This window comes from Pelmatolapia mariae, linkage group LG7 (assembly GCF_036321145.2).
Source record: "Pelmatolapia mariae isolate MD_Pm_ZW linkage group LG7, Pm_UMD_F_2, whole genome shotgun sequence".
In the NCBI taxonomy this organism is placed as follows: Eukaryota; Metazoa; Chordata; class Actinopteri; order Cichliformes; family Cichlidae; genus Pelmatolapia; species Pelmatolapia mariae.
In genome coordinates, this window is record NC_086233.1 from 12,389,466 (window position 1) to 12,410,530 (window position 21,065).

The 21,065-nt window shown below is 37.2% G+C and overlaps 1 protein-coding gene across 1 annotated transcript in view; it reads left to right on the plus strand.

Moving 5' to 3' along the window:
• The first annotated feature begins 300 nt into the window (after positions 1-300).
• The window catches only part of crb2a (crumbs cell polarity complex component 2a), a 45,285-nt gene continuing 24,520 nt past the window's right edge, over positions 301-21,065 (plus strand). Inside the window, exons 1-6 of the mRNA XM_063477893.1 lie at positions 301-509; positions 14,438-15,130; positions 16,849-17,044; positions 20,021-20,160; positions 20,443-20,613; positions 20,834-20,947. Of these exons, the coding sequence (XP_063333963.1) occupies positions 443-509; positions 14,438-15,130; positions 16,849-17,044; positions 20,021-20,160; positions 20,443-20,613; positions 20,834-20,947 (1,381 nt within the window). The 5' untranslated portion in view covers positions 301-442. The remainder of the gene's footprint in view (positions 510-14,437; positions 15,131-16,848; positions 17,045-20,020; positions 20,161-20,442; positions 20,614-20,833; positions 20,948-21,065) is intronic.

Here is a 21,065-nt window from a genome sequence, read left to right on the forward strand (position 1 = left end):
ATTGCACTTTGTCACAAAAAGTTGCAGAATTCAAAGATTTGGCCTAAAGCGCTTCTAAGAACCATTCCATTTACCATTTGCTTTTGTTGAAGGAAAAAATTATTTACAGATCATAATATTTTCTTACTTTTTTCTGTTTCTAGGTGGGACAGTTAAAGGGTTTGAGGGCCTCTGAATGGAAAAACAGTATTAGCAGGTGCTAATCCAGTTCATGTTTTCCTGTTTTCTTTCACGTGGCTGATTATACTCCAGTCTAAAGCAGGGAGGGCTTTCGGTCTGTATCCAAGCATGAGTATTGGGGCAACCACAACACAGCGAGGAGCCTTTACATTGCACAGCAACATGCCATTACTGTAGGACTTCTTCACTTGTTTTTTTTTCCTACTGAAAAACAAATTGATATTTCCTTGTGGTTTTACATACCCCAGTCTGTGATTGTGCTATGGAGTTGGGGAAAGTTCATGTGAATTTAAAGACGGTGCTGCTGACAATGATGATGTTCAAATGGGGTGAGTACAAACACACTTAACACTTTTGTTTTAGAGAAGGTAACAGATTACATTGCAAGAGTAATCACAGGGATATATTAAAAAAAACCAAAAAAAAAACGGAGAACTATTTTAAAAATTTATTTGTTTATTTGTTTATTTATTTGATAGTCCTGAGGAGTCCTGAGGATTCTCACTTTTACAAACCAGTAAGAGGAGCAGGTCCTAGAAATGCCATGAGTGAAAAGAAGTTTCAGGGAGGTGCTATATTGTGTTCTCAACAGTGACAGGACTGAAAACAATAAGTGAGAATATTGAGAAAACATAGGCATGTCCATAACCATTACTTTAATTACGAGGCTGTTGTCAGACAAATATATTTAGCAGATTTTTAAATATTAGTAGTTAATATGTGTCTAAATCATTCAATAGAGAAGTTGATTTGTTAGAGACAGAATTCCTCATTTGCTTCTAGTTTTTGAAAGCTCTATCTGTCAGATTTTACACATGATTGGATCTGAATGAGAGATTGTGCTCCTTAGTCATGCATTCCTAATCAGTGCAACCAGTTGACTGGAGAGAAGCTCATTCACACCTATATGTGCATGAAAGGAGGGCAAAAACAAGGTCACATCTTGGTCACAAAGTTTTAAAGCACAAACCATGTTTTCAGCTTTTTAAAATCTCCCTTTTAACAAAAAGAAAGGCCCAGCAAATGCAGGCACTTCCTGAACACCGAAGAGAGCCAGAGTCCCACCACCAATCGTCACCAATTTCACAGAAAATAGGAAAACTCTAGAGAGTATCCTGAACAGATATATTACTATGGGATTCAGGAATGGCAAACCACAGGAGTGCAATTCTATAAAATCTTAAACAGGGCATTCTTCCACCCATCCATGACATCTTCCAGCCATTGTTTCCACATAGTCTTTGCTGTTGTAAAGTTTCCCATCCACTTCACACTGCTCATGCTCATTGTATCAGGTGTTTAGCTCCTCCTTGGCCTTCTTTAGTAATGATACTTGTAATAAACATAGCCTGTTTGCAGCTCTGGAGGTCCAGATCTCTAAATTAGAGACCCAGCTTTGCACCCTCGAAAAACCCCTGTAGCCAGTTCAGCTGAAGGTAGCATAGCCCCTGTTAGCAGATTGTCCAGAGTGTAGTCCTAAACAGAAGCCCCCAGTACACTGCATCAACTCATTCATGTGTCTAATCGTTTTTCCCCACTCAGCAAAACACCTGCTGGGAAACAAACTCTGATAATTAAAGATTCTGTTTTGAGATGTGAAGCTGGAGACACCAGCGACCTTCTAAGGACCAGAAGGAAATTTGAGGGAAATATGAAATCAGAGGTCACTAAATTAGTGTCTAACGTTGCCAAAACAATGTCGGACTCTCTAGTTTTCTCTGGTCTCCTCTCCAATCGCACCAGGAGTGACGTCTTCAGCCGCATGTTCTCCCTATATTGCAATAATCGCAAAGAAAAAACAGTATTAGTAGTATCCACAACTGCACAAAAGAGAAAATGTGGATTTTTAGACATTAGGTGTCTGTCATTTCTAAGCCCTTATATTACATGAATTAATAATTGATCACCAATCAATTTACTCTGCCTCACAGAAACCCGATTATTTTGTTAGTTTAAATGAATCAACACACCTGAGTTGTACAAATTGTCACAATCCTCGAAGCACAACCTGAGGAGCAGGTGTGGCAACAATCTTCAATTCTGTCTGATTTCTTGGATTTTTTATCTGTTTAAGTGCTCAGCTCAGACAAAATAAGTATAGTGGGTGATTTTAACATCCATGTAGATGCTAAAAATTACAGCCTCGACACGGCATTTAATCTGTTACTAGACTCAGTTGGCTTCTTTCAAAATGTGAAAGAAACTACTTTAATCACACTCTAGATATGTTCTGACATATGACATAGAAACTGAACATTTAACAGTATTTGTGAGTTCCTCATAGTTCCATACATGCTTGCATACATTTTCACTGCTATGCAGATGACACCCAACTTTGCCTATCCATGAAACCAGGACAGGCAAATGACTCAGATAAAACTGAGGTTACTGTACTCCTTAAAATCTAAGAAATATGGTATCTAACCAGATACTTACTCTGGATGCCATTACTTTCGCATGCACTAACACTGTGACAAACTGAAACACACTTTGTCAGCGTGATGCAGAAAAACTAGTTCATGTGTGTATTACCTCTATCCTGGATTTCAGTAATTTGTTATTTTCCGTTATTGTCCTAAAAACTCCATGAAAAGCATTCAGTTGACCTAAAATACTGCAGAACAAGTACTGATAGGAACTAAAAAAGAGAGAACATATTTCTCCTATATTGCCTTGCCTTCATTGGTTCCCTGTCAAATCCAGAATCACTTAAAGTCACTTAAAATCCTGCTTCTCACATAAAAGGTCTTCAATAATGAGACCCATATCACTCCATAAGAACACATTGCTCTCAGACAAAATAAGAATGGGAGGCAGAGCCTTTAGCCTTCAGACCCCTCTTCTGTGGAACCAGCTTCCAGTTTGAATTTGGGAGACAAACACCCTCTCTACTTTTAAAATTAGGCTTAAAACTTTCCTTTATGATCAAGCTTATAGTTAGGGCTGGATCAGGTGACCTTGAATCCTACCATAGTAACGATGCATTCAGTTATTAATTATTATTCATCTCTGGCCGTCTCCCACAGTAAGTCTTCTCCTGTGTTACTCCCCTAACCCCAGTCAGTTGGTGCAGGTGGTTGCCCCTCCCTCAACCTGGTTATGCTGGAGGTTTCTTCTTGTGAACAGGGGATTTTTCCTTCCCACTGTTGCTCATATGGGATCATATGATTGTTGGGTTTTTCTCTGTTTCTTTGTATTATTGTAGGGTCTTTACCTTACGATTTAAAGTACCTCGAGGCAACTGTTGTTGTGATTTGGACCTATATATTAACCTGTTTGCTCTCGTGTCATCAGGCAGAAATGTAGTCAGATGCCTTTAGTCAAGATTGAATAAAACTGACATATTGATGTTTTTAACTAAACAAATATAGAAGCTAGCTCAGAGAACTCAATAGGAGAGAGGAAGTCTAAATAAATATGAGCAGTTACTAAAGTTGCTGTAGGTTAAGTTGTCATTTTTATTTTGTCATTAGTAGTTAATTAATAATCTGAGTTGTCTCTCAGAAAATGGAGACATAATAGTGTGTGTGTCTAGGAAGAGAAAATTGTTTGTGATTGCTTATATTTGTGCCATAGGGAGTTTGACAGCTAAGCTGTAGACTTTGAGAGCTCTGTATGCGAAGGAGGAGCAACCCAGCAACTTTTCTTTAATGTGCACTGGGCATTTTCAGCTTTGTTGAATTTTTGACCCTTTCCTCTGCATCACGTCTTACAGGTCCAGCTATCTGCACAGTAAGCATCAACCTTGTGTGTGTGTGTGTGTGTGTGTGTGTGTGTGTGTGTGTGTGTGTGTGTGTGTGTGTGTGTGTGTTCTGTGGGTTATCATAAAAAATGGACAGGTTAAAGTGTCAGTATTCACTTGTCTGTCTGAATGCATTTGCAGCTATTATTGCGTCAACTCTTTTGGAAAGGATTTCCACAAATTTAGGAGTTTATTAATTGGAATTTTCAACCATTATTCCAAAAACACAATTAAGAGGTCAGACACCAATACTGGATAAAAGCCTCCGCTCTAATTCATCCCAAACATGTTCTATCGGTTGAGATCAAGACTCTGTCCAGGCCAGTCAAGTGCTTTCACGCCAAACTCGCTCATCCATGTCCTTATGGACCTTACTTTGCACGCTGGTGCACAATCCTGTTAGAATAGGATGGAGTCAAACTATTCCCAAAAAACTGGAAGCATGAAATTTTCCAAAATGTCTTGTATGCACCCAAAGGATCACCTTTAAGTCTGACAAGTAGGGATGGAAATTTAGTAGAGAACTGGTTCAATTCCTTGGAATTATTAGCCTGCTTGGCTGCCAATTCTGCTTATTAGTTCCGCTTGCTCTTGTGCTACAGTCAGTTGATTATAGCTCATGTCCCTAAAGAGAAAAATAGTAGCATCCACAGCATGGATATGGACATTACTTTTATTTTTATTGTACAAAAGGACAAGAGAACAATGGTAAAGACCAAGGAGCTTGGAAAGAAAAGCGTCTGGACTTCTTACTTAAAGAAGTCCAGACGCTTTTCTTTCCAAGCTCCTTAGACTACGATGACCTGGATGACTGAGAACCTTCGCAGGACAATGGTAAAGAGCAAACTGTGTCCAGGACAGACTTTGCTTTTTGCTATCAGCTTTGTGTTGATACATAAATCAAAGAGAATTTCAATTCAATTCAATTTTATTTATATAGCGCCAAATCACAACAGAAGTCGCCTCAAGGCGCTTTATATTGTACAGTAGATCGCACAATAATACATACAGAGAAAAACCCAACAATCATATGACCCCCTATGAGCAAGCACTTTGGCGACAGTGGGAAGGAAAAACTCCCTTTTAACAGGAAGAAAGCTCCGGCAGAACCAGGCTCATCTGCTGCGACCGGTTGGGGTGAGAGAAGGAAAACAGGATAAAGACATGCTGTGGAAGAGAGACATAGGTGTGATTAGGGATGGGTATCGTTTAGGTTTTATCCGATACCGGTGCCAAACCGGTACTTTTCCTTTATGTTATTATCTCTTCTCTTTCATCAAAATGGCCCTCACCTCTTTTCAGCAACGGCTCCACTCAGATACTAAAATAAAATAAAAAGACTGACAAGAGGAGCCTCTACAGAGCTCATCTTGGCAAAAGAAAATGTGTTTGGGGCAAAAAAGCATTCAGACCATGATTCTGCTTACTAAAACTGCCGAACAGAACCGGTTAGAAAAAATAAAAAAAAATCTTCTCTTGGCACAATGCAGTCAAACATGTTTCGTTCTCCTAGCAACCACTAAGCCCGCACTCATCCATCTGTGACACGTCAGACCAAAAGGGTGACTGTAGCTCAGCAGGTAGAGCAGGTCACCTACTGATCAGAAGGTTGGTGTTCGATCCCTGGCTCCTCCAGTCTGTATGCCAAGTATCCTTGGGCAAGATACTGACCCCAAGTTGCTCTCCAATACATCCATTTCAGCGTGAATGTAGTTAGGAAGCACTCAGTTTAGTTTAGAGGAAAGTGAATGTTGTATAGAGTGCTTTGAGTACTCCGGGAGAGTAGAAAGGTCCGCTCCATTTATTACCCAACTATTACCATGTTACTAATGAGCTGTATTGTAAAGTGCTACTGGTTTTCTAAATTAGTATGAAACAGTATGGATCGTTTCTTTGTTTTACTGCAATTGTAACACAACCTATGGTGGCAAATCTGAACTTTGGTAGGTTACTTGAGTGGAAACAAGCTAGAGGTTGAAGCTGTAAGCTATAAGCTCTTCGCCACCTGGAGATTACAAGAGCAAGGGGATTGACCCAAAGAGGCCAGAGGGATTACAACATGGAAAGGCTCTGAAAGAGAGGGACAGTAACGCTGTCTAATTAATCTCAGGTATACATCAAATGAGTGAGAAAATGTGTAAAATATGAAAAGGTTAGTAATCCAATCCAATCCAACTTTATTTATAAAGCACTTTAAAGTAGCCATCACAGGATCAGAGTGCTGTACAGTAAATAAGTTAAGAACAATAGAATAAAACAAAACAGCAAAAAATAAAACACATAATACATAAAATGACAATTAAAACAGCCCCATATTAAAAAACAACATAAAACAACACAGAGTCAACTAATAAAAACTAATAAAAATAATCTGAAAAAACAACATGTCACGTGGTGTCAAAGGCGAGGGAAAGGTAAATGGGTGCTTTCTTATACAGTAATTTTTTTTTTGTACTTAAGCCCTCAAAGTACTTTGTACAACATGTCCCATTCACACATAAATTCATACAAGCGCTTCACGCATCTAAGTGCTTTCTATCTAATGGTCACACACACACATTCACAATTTGATGACTCTGTTTTCAGTCTTCCCCAAGGTTATTTTAGTTATGGAATAGCCAAAGATTCAAATGACCAACCTTCCAATTGTTCAACCTTTTCAGGCACAACACGTAATAACACTATAATACGTGTTAAATTAAAAAGCCCTTTTAAGTCTTTATAAGGTGCTTAATAAAAATTAATATGTTAATAAGAACTGAAAAAATAAACATATGTTAAATGTTTTGTGTGTTTATATGTTATCCTATAAAGCAACACACAATGCATAAGTAAATGTTTAATAATGAAATACTAAGTAAATTAGTTGAACTTTTTAATATTGTTAAATTAGAAGTTTCCCTTCAAGAATGTCCTACAAATGAATTATAAATCTGTTTCTAATTCTAAAATTCAACACTCTCTGTTCACTTATTTAAAAATAAACCATATTATAAATATTTATAAATTTTATTACCCCTTAACTAAGGACTTAGCAAAGTCCTTATATTAAGCGTCAAATAGCTATGCTACTTAATATAGCCATGAGCCTGGGAAGAGATGCAAATCCTTTGGACTTTGTTTCAGAATGGATATCCAGGCGTAATAAATCTCCCAAATCAAATAAGTAGAGCTACCAACTGTGACAATCTGTGAAGGGAGCAGCTAAAAGTAGCTTTTAATGTAGCTACTTATTTATTTCTATATTTATCCAACTGCTTCTTTATTTGTTAGTAGTAAAAAGGGACTACATCACAGCAATCTTTCTGCATAAGAAACAAAAGGATATAGAAGCGTTACTGTATTATATTCAAATATACCAAAATACATATGCAATGTATGAGATACAAATTTTAAAAAAAGACAGACATTTAGTATTATTGGCTATTTCACCTCTCCTTGATGTAGTGGTACAGAGAAAAGATAATGCAATACATTTGTTAAAATACTTACTGTTCATGTCAAAGTCAAAGTCAGCTTTATTATTAAAAAACATATTTACAGATCATACACAGGAATTTGAAAGTGCAATGCTCCCACGACCCGCAGGGTACACTAAACAACATAAAGATAAAAAGATAAAAACAAAATAAAAGTCTTATATACAACACAATACAATCTTATATAAACAACAATGTCCAACACAATCTTGTGGGCAAGAGTTAGTGTGCAAGTGGGTTGGGGGAGTCAGTGAAAGGGCGATGTCCCCCTACAATGTGTAATTGATAAGATTTATCACAACATGTCTATGTCACTTAATTACTATGTTTCTCCTATACTCCGTCTTACATCAAGAAGACTTGAATCTAATCTTGAATCCTTACAGCGTCCTGGAGCACATCCAGCCTACAGGTGGCTAACACTCCTCTGGAGTCACTGTAATCTGGAAAGATCAAACGCAGTTAGTGTCTAATGTTTGGATTGAGGGCAGAAGGCACCTTAACCAGAACTGGAAATGGTAACACCCTTCTACTTTAACAGAGTGACTGTGGATAATGCCTGCCTTTGAGGCCACACTTGAGGAGTTTACTTTTTTTGTGTGCATGGTTATTCTGTAAATAAGACAAATTACAACATACTAATTAATTGTAGAGGCAGGGTAATAATACATTAAATAATAGGAATAATTAGTCAGATTTCAAAATAATTATAATTATCCCAGATTGTATTTGATTAAAATTATAATTTAATTCTAAAAAATCTATTTAAAAATATGAATTTTTTAGCTCTGTTTGGGTTTGGGAGTTATGATATCTCTTCTTAGATCATCATCCCCATGATATGGCTGAATGGATGGATGGATGTGTCTAAAGTCCATTCTCAAGACACAAATAAAAGACCTCAATAGTATTGGGGAGCTCGTATTGCAGTATTTTTCACAGTATCAGATTGATATTAGATTTTTGGGGGGGCATGACGAAAATATGAGCGAGTGATTGGTGTCCAAACTTCCAAACTTCCACACTACCTCCAACATGGCTCCATCTTGTTTCCTCAAATTCTGATATATATTATTTTTATAGTCTTCTTCTTGTAGGTTAAAAATGTCAGTTAATACATTAACTTGCCTGGATATCACTAGTTTGATCTTTTTAGCATAGTATTTACTCATTTGTAAGTATCTGAAGAAAACCTTGTACTCCAGTCCACATTCTGTAGCTCTGCAAACCTTTAAAAGTATCCTCTATGACTTAACGTGCAGACTGCTGTAATGCCCTTGTCCCACTACTATCTGAATCCAATATCATTAGATCTTGGTTTGAATTATGATCAAGGACTACGTCAATATTTTAATATTGCATAAAAATACCACTTTGAATTAGGAAAGCCTAATCCTCCCTTCTGCCTGGATATAATGGACCCTCGGTCTTTTGCAAGCACATAAAAATCTCAAAATACCATATTTGCAGAATTTAAATTGTGTGTCAGAGATTGTATGGGGAATAGACTGAAAAAGATAGAGGAGTTGTGGTAGTATGTTCACTTTAATGTCGATTTGAGTGCCAAAGCATCTGATTTTTGTCTTAACGGTGTCACGAATTGTGTTATACTTAATTAAGATATTATTAATATATTTAGTTATTTTAATCTTCCATTTGATCTAATATTTCTAGAAATTTCTTGGGACCACCAACCCATTCATGTCTATAATTGTTTTTCCCCACTCAGCGACACACCTGCCAAGGAACATGCTGCAGTTATTGGATAAACTTTTTTGAGACATGCAAAACTATGTATATGAGACATGTAAAACAACAGCAACCATAGTGTCCATTATTTGTCTAGTGAACTGTCCAACATTGAGCGAAACCTGAAACTACTGGCTAAGGATTAATGCAAATACCTTAAAACTGTAATTCATGTCAATAGTAATGACAACAGGTAACATGAATTGGAGGACACTAAAATTACTGCTGTATAACTTTTCCAAAACAATGTCAGACTCTATACATTGCTGGCTGGCTGAGTGTAAGAGTTTTAATCTTACACACCCCTTTGCAGCTCCTCTCCTCCCCTTATCTCCCCAAAACTCCATCCTTTAAGAGACTGTCTGCCCCCAGACCACCAAAAAAACATTCAAAATTCAGCAAAAACAATTTTAAAAAAGAACAATGTAGTATCTAAAACTGCACCAAAGAGTCAAACAGTGAAATGTGGATTTTTAAACATTAGGTGTCTCTCTTGTAAATCTCTGTTAGGCCATCAATTAACTGAACTTACAAAATATAAACAACGTAATTCTGAAATCAACAATAGCATAAGGATTAAAGCCAAAGAGTATCATCAACATAGCCTGGAGAACATTTGCTAATAAGATGAAGTTAGCTAAATAAGCAATCTCATTCCTAGAGTATTTGAAATGTAGAATGGGAGGCAGAGCCTTCAGCTTCCAAGCCCCTCTTCTGTGGAACCAGCTTTCAGTTTGTATTTGGGAGACACCCTCTCTGCTTTTAAGATTAAACTTAAAACTTCCCTTTTTGACAAAGCATGTAGTTAGGGCTTGATCATGTGACCCTGAATCTTCCCTTAGTTATGTGTGTAGGCTGCTGGGTGATTTTTCATTCATATAATTTATATAATAATAATAATGACTAATGATTAAGATATTATTATATCTTAATCATTATATCTTAATGATTAAGATATTATTATATCTTAATCATTAGTTATTATTAATATCTGGCCCATCTATATATGCATACATAAACAATAAGATCAGATATAAGGATATTGCATGTTAAAACTGCACCTGAGTTATTTATGTACTATACATATATCTTTAGATGGGTACACATACATAGATGGGTATACAGTCATGTGCATACAGACAATACAGGAAGGGGCTCAGCACACAGCTTTGGGGAACTTCAGTGCTCAAAGTGAAGATGGTGTGCTTGCCCCTAGCTTAACATTTTGAGGGTGGTTGATGAGAAAATATTATATACAGTTACATATTGAGGGGGCACTAGTTTGAGAAGTTTGTCTTAAGTTTGACTTAAGTGTTGTGTTTGTCTCTATGAGTAAGGGCTGTGTGTGAGAGCCACACAGACTCTTTAGTTGATCTTTTTGCCCAGTAGACAAACTGGTTTTGATCTAGATCAGCTGGGATGGATTCCTTGATGAGAGTGGGTATCAGTCATTCAAAGCATTTTGAAAAGGTTGGGGTAAGAACATTTGGGGGGGGGGGGGGGGGGGGGGTTGTTGTTGTTTTTTTTACATACACAAGGAATGGTGGGCAGTTTTGTCTTCATCTCTCAAGATTTCCAGATAAAGATCTGCAGATAAAGATGTGTGTGAGTACCTCTGCCAGTTGGTTGGCACAGGACTGTAGTGGGTATCCATGCACACCATTAGGAGAAGCTACTTTCCTTCTCAAAGGAGCTTGCAAAGAAGCGTCTGGACTTCTTTAAGTTGCTTGAAGATGTTTCACCTCTCATCCGAGAAGCTTCTTCAGTTCTAAGGTCAAATGGCAGAGAGTCCCAGATTTAAACCCAGTGGGAGTATCCCCCCAAAGAGGGACAAAAGGACCCCCTGATGATCCTCTAATCACCTGAGCCAAGGTGTGAAAATGGGTGTGGGTCCCAACCAGCCAGGGTTTCGGGTGAGCTCATTGTGAAACCTGGCCCCACCTTATCATGCGATTTCCTGAGGTCAGATGGCCCAGGATGTGAGTGGGCGTTAAGGCGTCTGGGGAGGGAACTCAAAACTGGATTATAGATGGCAGACAGTTGGTGTCGTAAACCACCGCCTCTGTTCAAAGATGGTCGCTCACAGTGGACATAGATGGCTTCTTTCACTCCTCTTTCAAACCATCTGTCCTCTCTGTCCAAAATGTGAACATTGGCATCTGCTCTGGTAGTCCCATAAGCTGAGATGTCTTCTTATTTAAAGGTAGTGTCTCTGGCTGTGAGCAATCATTTGATATCACTGTTCTACTATGATTTCGGTTAGTCCACAGTGATGTAAAACTTGCTTCACTGGGCACAGTGTCAGTGATACTGGTGTTCTGGCGGTTTCCAATTCATGGTAGGCTTGAGCTTGGTGGTTCCTAGGTTATTCCTGAATTTCCTAACCATTTTCTCCTCATACTTCCCCAGACCTATCTCAAAGTCATACATCCAGAAAAACTATTTGAACTGATTTATGTGATGTTTGAACTTGAAATTTGTGGTTGTTCAGGAATGCCTCCAACAGACCTCTCCAACTTGTATAAATCTACAATTCTCCTTTGTACATGTTTAATCTGTTCCTTGGACTTTAAAAATATACCTGATCTGACTGCATCACTTTCTAACTTTGCTACACCTGCTGTCACTGAAGATAACAGCATTTGAGATTCTAAATCTCAAGCTTCGCACAAAGCAGTTATGGAAGACAAGAAGTCAGACACAGATATAGAATAGAGAACTCAGTAAGCTTTTAAAAAATAAAGATGTGCAGACTAAATGCTCTAGTTCTAAAAAGTTCACAATATGATTTGACATGGTGTAAAGAAGAAAACAAAACTGCACTGTAGGTGATGTAATCCCAGGTTGAGGTTTTGTGGTCTATGATTTTATAATGATGGAAGTTAAGATTTGTAGCATAGTATATTTACAGTCATTGATCCTTATTTCTTATATTTTTGCACATTTGTCACACTTCCATGTTTTAGACATAAAACAAATTTTAAATGTTTGATAAATCACAAATTAATGTTGATTAACCAAAAATGATTTTGTTAATTACCAGTATTGTTAGCTTAGGGTACCTGTGGCATAAACATTACATTGGGTGGTGGTCTAATAAATTTATACACAATTGCAACTTGTGTATGCCACTTTTCACTATGATGAAAACTGGGAACATAAACTGCATATAAGAGCAAAAAGAAAGAATAACACGTATAATCTTTTGGCTTGATTACTTTCTATTTTGTAACAGAATTTTGTAACAGAAAAAAATGCAGGCAATTTGTAATCATAACCATTTTTCTTTACTTTTATTATTTATCTCTCTTTTCTTTTACACTGTCACTCTGCTCCCACATTCCTCTCCTCTGCAACTCAGTCACTTTTAATATCTTCCACTCCAGTGAGAATTTGGAACCATAACACTGATCAAAGAACTGGGGACTGGGAGGTAGACTGGGGTATTTTGGATAGTGTGTTGAGATTGGCCTATTTAAAAGGAATGTGAACTGATTCCACTGAGACCTAGTAGGACTGGCTGATGAGGGCACACATTAATATGTATTGAAAGAATTCACTGTACTTGCCCAGCCATTTTCCCTAGATACCCACAAACGTGAAAAATGGACTGATATTTAGATACTGGATATCTGCCTTAAATTGGCAGTCACAGTGTTTTTCCAGTGTAGGTTTTAGTTCCTATTAGTTATGGTCAATGGCCAAATGAAGCTCACTGAAGCTTGAAATGAAGAAGGATCTACTAGATCTACTAGTAGAGGTGCTACTTGAAGCTTTTCAACACAGCCCTCTTTGGTGGCATCTGGTGGCCAGACATATTAAGACCAGCCTGAATCAAAATGAACTGCTTCATCATGATTGTCTGCTCAAGAGAACTGATTTGACAGCTTCTGTTTGATATCATGTGACGATTCTTTGTGATATTGGGCTACCGTTGTGGTCCTTTGAACATGTTTTTTTTAACAAAAAAAAAAAAAAAGTTATTTAATTTAATAATTGTGATGAATAAACCATCCTTGTTTTAGACATGGGCCATTTTTTGATCTCCCTTTGCTTGTGATTTTTTAAAAATTGTCAAGTCTGTCTAGATTGCAATTAAAATTGCCATTTTGAGACTAAACATGCAGAGAAACACAAGATCTTGACTGATGTGGAGTGGTAGGCGGTATTTGAACTTAAAAGCAAAAAGGAATTTGTATCAAGATTTAAACATTTAAAGACCAGCTTAAGAACAACTTTGTCATCGTAAAATTGAAAAAAAAAAAAAAAAAAGCAAAAAAACAAAAAACAAAACAGTAAATGATGAGGAGTTTATCAAAAAAAATGTTTGGCAGTATCCAGACAAACCAAGACTTAACAAAACATAACACTTTACATTGCAGGAAATCTGTACAGTGGACAAACATATAGTTTTTCTCCTAGGCTCTGATCGAGAGATGTCATGTCTGCCACACACTCCAGTTACTCATCTTTGTATAGGTCATCTTTGTAACAAGACTTTGAGAATACAGAGGAGGTGGCAGTAATATGCTGAATGAAAGGGACTAGGTAAGGGAGTGATTTAACCACGGAGCTATATGTATGCTTGGAAAGGTTTAAACTGAAAAGAGACAAGATTGTCAGATGACAGATTTTATAAAGGCTGTCCAAGTGCAGCCAAGTGCAGATTTTGTCATCAGTGTTGTGGCAAAAGTACTGGATTGGACTCCTGTTTTCTCTGATTTTAGGGTCATGTTGAGAAACAGGAAGCCCACTTAGCACGTTTATATCTATTATGATGGATGAAAAAACACAAATAAGTACTAAAATACTAAATACTAATGCATCAGTATTCTAATAGGATAATAAAATCGGATATATTAGCCTGGAATGAAATAAAAGATATTGAGAGTCTTTTTAGCAATTAGATACTGCATATTCTTCCTCTTCTTTTTCACTCACTTCTTCTTTACTAATATTCATGCTTCAATGAACACATCAGGAGCAACTTGGGGTTCAGTATTTTGTTCAAGAGTCCTTTCACATGTAGACTGGAGGAGCGAGGGATCGACCCACCAACCTTTAACACAGCAACCTAGAAAATGATCTGCTCTACACAGCCAGCCTGGAAATAAACCCAATTCCAAAGAAGTTGGGAAGCTATGTAAAATGTAAAAGAGAATACAATGACTTTGAAATCTCATAAATCCATGTTTTATACCCAATAGAACATAGAAGACATATTAAATGTTTAAACAGAGACAATGCATTAACATTAACTCAGTGTATTTTCTTTTTTTTCTCACAGGAACATTCTGCACAGCCACAGCAGACAGATGCTTGTCTGCACCCTGCCAAAATGGTGCTACCTGTGTGGACACAATGGATGATTATGCCTGTATTTGTGCCAGAGATGGGGTGAGGTACATGGGCAAAAACTGTGATGAACTCTATGATGCCTGCTCTTTTGCTCCGTGCGAGGACTGCAGTAGTGTTCCTGGCACCACAGAGTACCACTGCATCTGTCCAGACGGACTGACAGGAGATAACTGCACAGAGGAGGTGGATGAGTGTCAGAGCAATCCTTGTTTTGAGCCTCGTTCTCTGTGTGTAGACCAGCTGAATGGCTACTTCTGCAGGTGTCCATCTGGGTATGGAGGACGAGACTGCAGGACACCTGTAACCGACTGCATTGATGAACCCTGCAAGAACAATGGAACGTGTTTATTACAACCCGAAGGGTTTGAATGCCATTGTGCACCTGGGTTTGAGGGAAAGACCTGTGAGGAAGATATAAATGAGTGTTCATCAGAGCCCTGTCAGAATGGTGCCATCTGTATAGATGGAGTGGGAGAATTTCACTGCTTCTGTGTCCCAGGTTTTCAGGGCTATAACTGTGAAATTGATATCAATGAGTGTGCTTCAAGACCCTGTGAGAACAACGCCACTTGCATTAATGAGAAGGATCACTATAAGTGTGAGTGCCTGATGGGCTTTAAAGGTACATTCAAAAGTTGCATACACACACGTCAAAGATATAGAGAGGAAAACTGTGTCCATATTACGTTATAGGCATATATTTCTAAAAAGGCCTAAAACTATACTAATACTAAAGTGGCTAAGGTCAATTACAATTTATTTAAATGGCACATTTCATGATATAAAAACTCAATGTGGTTAACAGAGAAAATAAAGACATAAGAACCTGCAAAGGTTTACAGTGCCTTGATGCAATGAAAACAGCAAAACAGAAGTTCATTTTTAGAAATTATTCAGCAAACTGAAATGTATTATGTGCTTCCAGCTACAGGTTGAGATGTCATTTACTTTGTATTCCTACCACTTTTAAGCAATGTGAACCAAAGTCTCACACAGGCAAGACTTCCATAGTAGTAATAATACAGAGAAAGCAACAACAGTAAAAAATAAATAAAAACAAACAAACAAACAAACAAAACAGATGAACAAGCAGTTGGTGACAGGTGGAAGTAAAAAGTCAACAGCCAGCAGTCTGAGATGATGGGGCCTGATTATTTAAGACCTTGTATGTGATGAGGAGGATTTTGAATTTGATTCTGGATTTAACTGGGAGCCAATGAAGCAAAGCCAGTTTGGGAGAAATATGCTCTCCATCGAGTCTAATCAACTCAAGGCTTTTAGGACAGCTTGATAATGATGAAAACATTCCAGACATGAAGTGATAAATGCATGAACTACTTTTTCAGTATCACTCTGAGACACAACATTTCTAATTTTAGAGATATTGTGCAAGTGGAAGAAAGCAGTCCTACATATTTGTTTAATATGTGCATTAAAAGACATATCCTGGTCCAATACAACTCCAAGAGTGTTACTGGAGGCCAAGGTAATGCCATCCAGAGTAAGTATCTGGTTAAATACTACCGGTATGTTTAACCAAGATTTTTAGGACTGAGTACAAAAATCTCAGGGTTATTTGAATTTAGAAGTAGGAAGTTAACCTGCTTTCCAAATTTCTTCTGAGATTTTTGCACTGGTTCCTTGTATATTTGCTCCCAATTTCACAGAAAGTTTTCAGGGTCTTTATAAATATATTAACTCTTCAGTTGTGCAGAAGCTAAAGAGTCTTTATGTTTTGTACATAACTACAGCAAGGTGCTACCTTAAATCAATGGACCACAGGGATTACCTTTTTAATTACAAAATGTATTGTGAAAAAGTGGAAAAATGAAAGAACCTCCACATTGTTAATGCGCTGACAAATAAACTTCCAAAATATGTATTTCAACAGTATATGTTACCACTAACTGTGGTCTGAACAGAAACCGGTTAATTTGATTATTTGCTTAGTCCACACATAAATTTTTGTTTCATATCACATACTCATTTTCACTAAGAATGCATCAGTAGGAAGACCGGTGCTCGCTCACATCATAGAGGCATTTCTGCTTCTGCTAATTCTATTGTTTTGTTTGTCGTTGATAAACTGGGCACAGCCGCACAGAGAGTATTTTAAGCATTTAGGTTAGATTAATCTCTCATTCAATTAGTTTGTTTAAGGATTTTACCAGAAGCTTTTAATCATCAAGAGTATCTGAAGACGAGAATAGACACACTAATGTTGATGGTTGCTGATCTCAATGGGTAGTTGATTGTGCTTTGTTTTCTTGACATGACAACTTATTATTCTTTTATCGCTTTCATTTATCTCCTTTGCTTGACTCCCCCCTTCTCTTCCAGGAGTCAACTGTGAGACTGAAATAGATGAATGTGAGTCAAATCCCTGTCGCAACGGAGCCGACTGTCATGACCTCATAGGGATGTACTCTTGTGAGTGTCTACCTGGATTTGGTGGCATCCACTGTGAAGTTGATGTTGATGAGTGTGCCAGTATGCCCTGTCAGAACGGTGCAGTCTGTCATGATATGATTAACAGGTAGGCCAGTCCATCGGTAGCTGCCACAATAGCATAGACCGTGAAATACTAAAGACAGATACTAGAAAGCTACCAGGTTACTGTTTTGAGGAGCTGATCACACCCACTAAAGGCAATAGTCGAGTAGTCACACTAATTCTCTCAGTCAGCACTAATGATTTGTGCAAGAGTTTGATTTGTGCAGGAGGCTGTTAATACACAACATACAGTTTAAACATGAGGAAAGCAGTAATATCATATACTATAATGTGTGCTTTTTTGAACATGAAAAATAAACATAATAATCATAATAACTTAACATATTTTTAAAAAATCCTTGTACCTTATTTTAGATAGGCTCTTTATTGCCATTGTGCAATTTTGTTCAGCAAAACTCTTTGATGGCAGTCTTTTTCAAAGCAGCATATAGAAAAAATGATATAAAAAGAAAAAAAGAAATAGGAGGTACTAAATTGACTATTACTAAGTAGTTTGAGTTCAATAGTGCAATTATGAAAAGAAAAATAATAATAAATATCAGACAAATTATGGCTAATGTGAATGTCCAATGAATGTGACGTGTTGGGTGTAAGGTGCAATTTGCCAGTCCAGCTCAATCTTCAATCAGAGCTTTCACAGCCCTTGGAAAGAAGCTCTTTTTCAGTCTTTCTGTGTGTGCTTTATTGACCCCGAGCCTGCTAGAGGGGAGGGAATCAAAAAAAAAACTAGTCTGTCTAACTAGTTGGGGGCTAGGTAGACTTCAGTGTAGACCTGGTCCAGTGTTTTTCCATTCCATGTTCCCATGTGGATGTTTTTGTGTTGTTTTTTGTTTTGGTAAAACAGACTTCAGGTTTGTGTGGTGAAAGCCACACAAACTAATGAGGAGTAAACTGGGAATGGGCGGTCTGTGGATAGCCTGATGCAGCCTGGCTTTGTATGATCTCTATCCAGTGTTATGGATTATCCAAAATGGATAATGAACATAGTGAACACATCTAAGAAGAGCTGAAGCATTTCATTCAGGTTTCAGAGCTCATCACAGTACAGAAACAGTACTAGTTGCCTCTGACAGTGGACTCATCTGTGTGGCTCTCTTCCACAGCATGTCTTTTATCCTGTCTTCCTTCTCTCACCCTAACCGGTCGCAGCAGATGGCCAACCCTCCCTGAGTCTGGTTCTGCTAGAGGTTTCTTCCTGTTAAAAGGGAGTTTTTCCTTCCCACTGTCGCCAAAGTGGTTGCTCATAGGGGGTCATATGATTGTTGGGTTTTTCCCTGTATGTATTATTGTAGGGTCTACCTTACAATATAAAGCGCCTTGAGGCAAATGTTGTTGTAATTTGGCGCTATATGAATAAAATAAAATAAAATAAAATAAAATAAAATAAAATAAAATAAAATAAAATAAAATAGAATTGAATTGAATTGAATTGAATTGAATTGAATTGAATTGAATTGAACTGAACTTAATCTCTGGGCTTCTCCTGCTAAGCCTGAGTGCTCAGTTCGATACTGTTGGTTGTAATATTTTATGGCAGCTATTTGAGTATACAGTAGGTCTTGTAAGCTGCTGTGCTGCAGTGGTTTGAATCATATCTATCTAATAGACCCCAATTTTTTCATGTAAATGGAGAGTCCTCTTTACAGACTAAGGTTAATTATGGAATTCCACAGGGTTCTGTGCTAGGACCATTTATACATGCTTCCCTTAGGCAGTATCATTTAGCATAACATACATTTTCACTGCTATGCAGATAATACCCAACTTTATCGATCCATGAAGCCAGATAATACATACCAATCAGTTAAACTACAGGCTCTAATTTCCTGCCTCTTAATTCAAATAAAATTGAGGTTATTGTATTCGGCACTAAAATCTTAGAATATGGTATCTAACCAGATGCTTACTGTGGATGGCATTTACTTGGCCTCCAGTAACACTGTGAGGAATCTTGGAGTTGTTTTTGACCAGGATATGTCCTTCAGTGTGTATATCAGGGACTAGAAAGAGAGAGTATATTCCTCCTATATTGGCTACTCTTCATCGGCTCCCTGTCAAATCCAGAATCAAACTTACAATCCTGATCCTCAAATACAAGGTCTTCAATAATCAGACCCCTCTTATCTTTATGAGTTTATACTACCGTATAACCTTATGAGAGCACTTTGCTCTCAGATTGCGGGCTTACATTATAAAATGATGTAAAAATCTGGGCTTCCAATGTGCAGTATTTAACATTTTAGTCCTTGTAAGGCTCATTTCATTTTGTCATGTTAGTGATGTCATTATCATTGTTTCTATTATCATAGCTACTGCACTAATGTATAGAATACCCTTTTAACCACATTCACCATGCTCATATGCTTATTTTATATATTTATTTTAAATGCTGGGCTACCTCACGATAGAAATTGTTACATTATAGCTATCAAAGATATTCAGCATTCATCTATTGCAAGTTAGCTATAAACATTACAATACTTATGTGATGTAACTTAATGTGATGTAACTAAATGTAATGCATCTTAAATGTAACACCATTAAAACTTTAATCACTTCTGCTTAAGTTGCTTAAAGATCAGATAATGAATTTCCATGACCTCAAATTACTTTTTTATGTCATTAACTTCCACTTAGCTCTATAAGCTCAATAATATTGTTATTCTCTTAAGACAAAAATGCCTTCAATCTGCCTATATAATTCACTATCAAATATGTGTTTATACATAACAAAGTTTTCTTTTAATCTTGTGGAGTTTATGCTAAAACCCAGAAATTTTTATTTTTCACTTAATTTCATTCATGAGACGCAAACTAAAACTAAATACCACAGATATTTTTCCATAGTTCCTCCTTTATTAGAACAATAAATTTCTATTACAATAACAATTTTAAATTTCTGAGGTTAAATTAGAAGAGAAAATTAGCATTGACCTTCAGATGGTTGGACACTTTGTTCCACGTTCTCTGAATGCTGATATCCTTGTGTCTTTTACAGCTATGCATGTGACTGCTCTGATACAGGATATGAGGGCAATCACTGTGAGATAGATATTCCTGAATGTCTGTCTGATCCCTGCCAGCATGGTGGTACTTGTCAAGAAGGAGTCAAAGAATACACCTGTCTCTGCTGGCAAGGTACTGATCTACAAGCTCCAATCCAAACATTTCTGTCCCAGACACAAGAGTACAAATTGTGAATGCCTCTGATGTTCACGACTCTCTCTAATAACACCTCCATCTGTTTTTTTGTTGTTGTTGTTTTTGTGTGTTTTTTTAACCAAACCACAATGAGATACTGGAATTGCCTACAGAAGAAATCAGAGTTGCACTTCACTAAATCAGAGTCATGTTTTTTTGTGTGTGTGTTTGTTTTTTAAATATTTTCAGTGTGTGACACACACCTTTTTTTCTCTCTAGGTTATGAAGGACCGAACTGTGAAGCTGATATAGATGAGTGTGCTGATCAGCCCTGTGAGAACAATGGGGAGTGTTTTGAACGCTCTGATGCATCTCACTGGGAGCTAGACTGGGAGCTGAGCTTTGCAGATGCAGCTGGATATATTTGCCAGTGTCAGTCGGGATTTGCAGGTCAATAAAAGTAAAGGAATCAATGAGCAAAGAATTATAGATAGATAGATAGATAGATAGATAGATAGATAGATAGATAGATAGATAGATAGATAGATAGATAGATAGATAGATAGATAGATAGATAGATAGATAGATAGATAGATAGATAGATAGATAGATAGATAGATAGATAGATATTAAAACTACTGATAATGTTATATTTTGTTTGGCATAACAGGAGAGAACTGCTCTGTCAACATTGATGAGTGTGAATCTGAACCCTGTCAAAATGGAGGCATTTGTAAAGACAAGATCAATGGATATACCTGCACATGTCCTGCTGGATTTTTAGGTGGGTCTTATAATCTTGTAATACAGAGACAGAATTCCCTGCCACACTAAAATTTAAATTCTGTATTAGTGTGTCTGTGTTTCCTAGTTTATAGTGAATTAAACAAAAGGTGAATCTT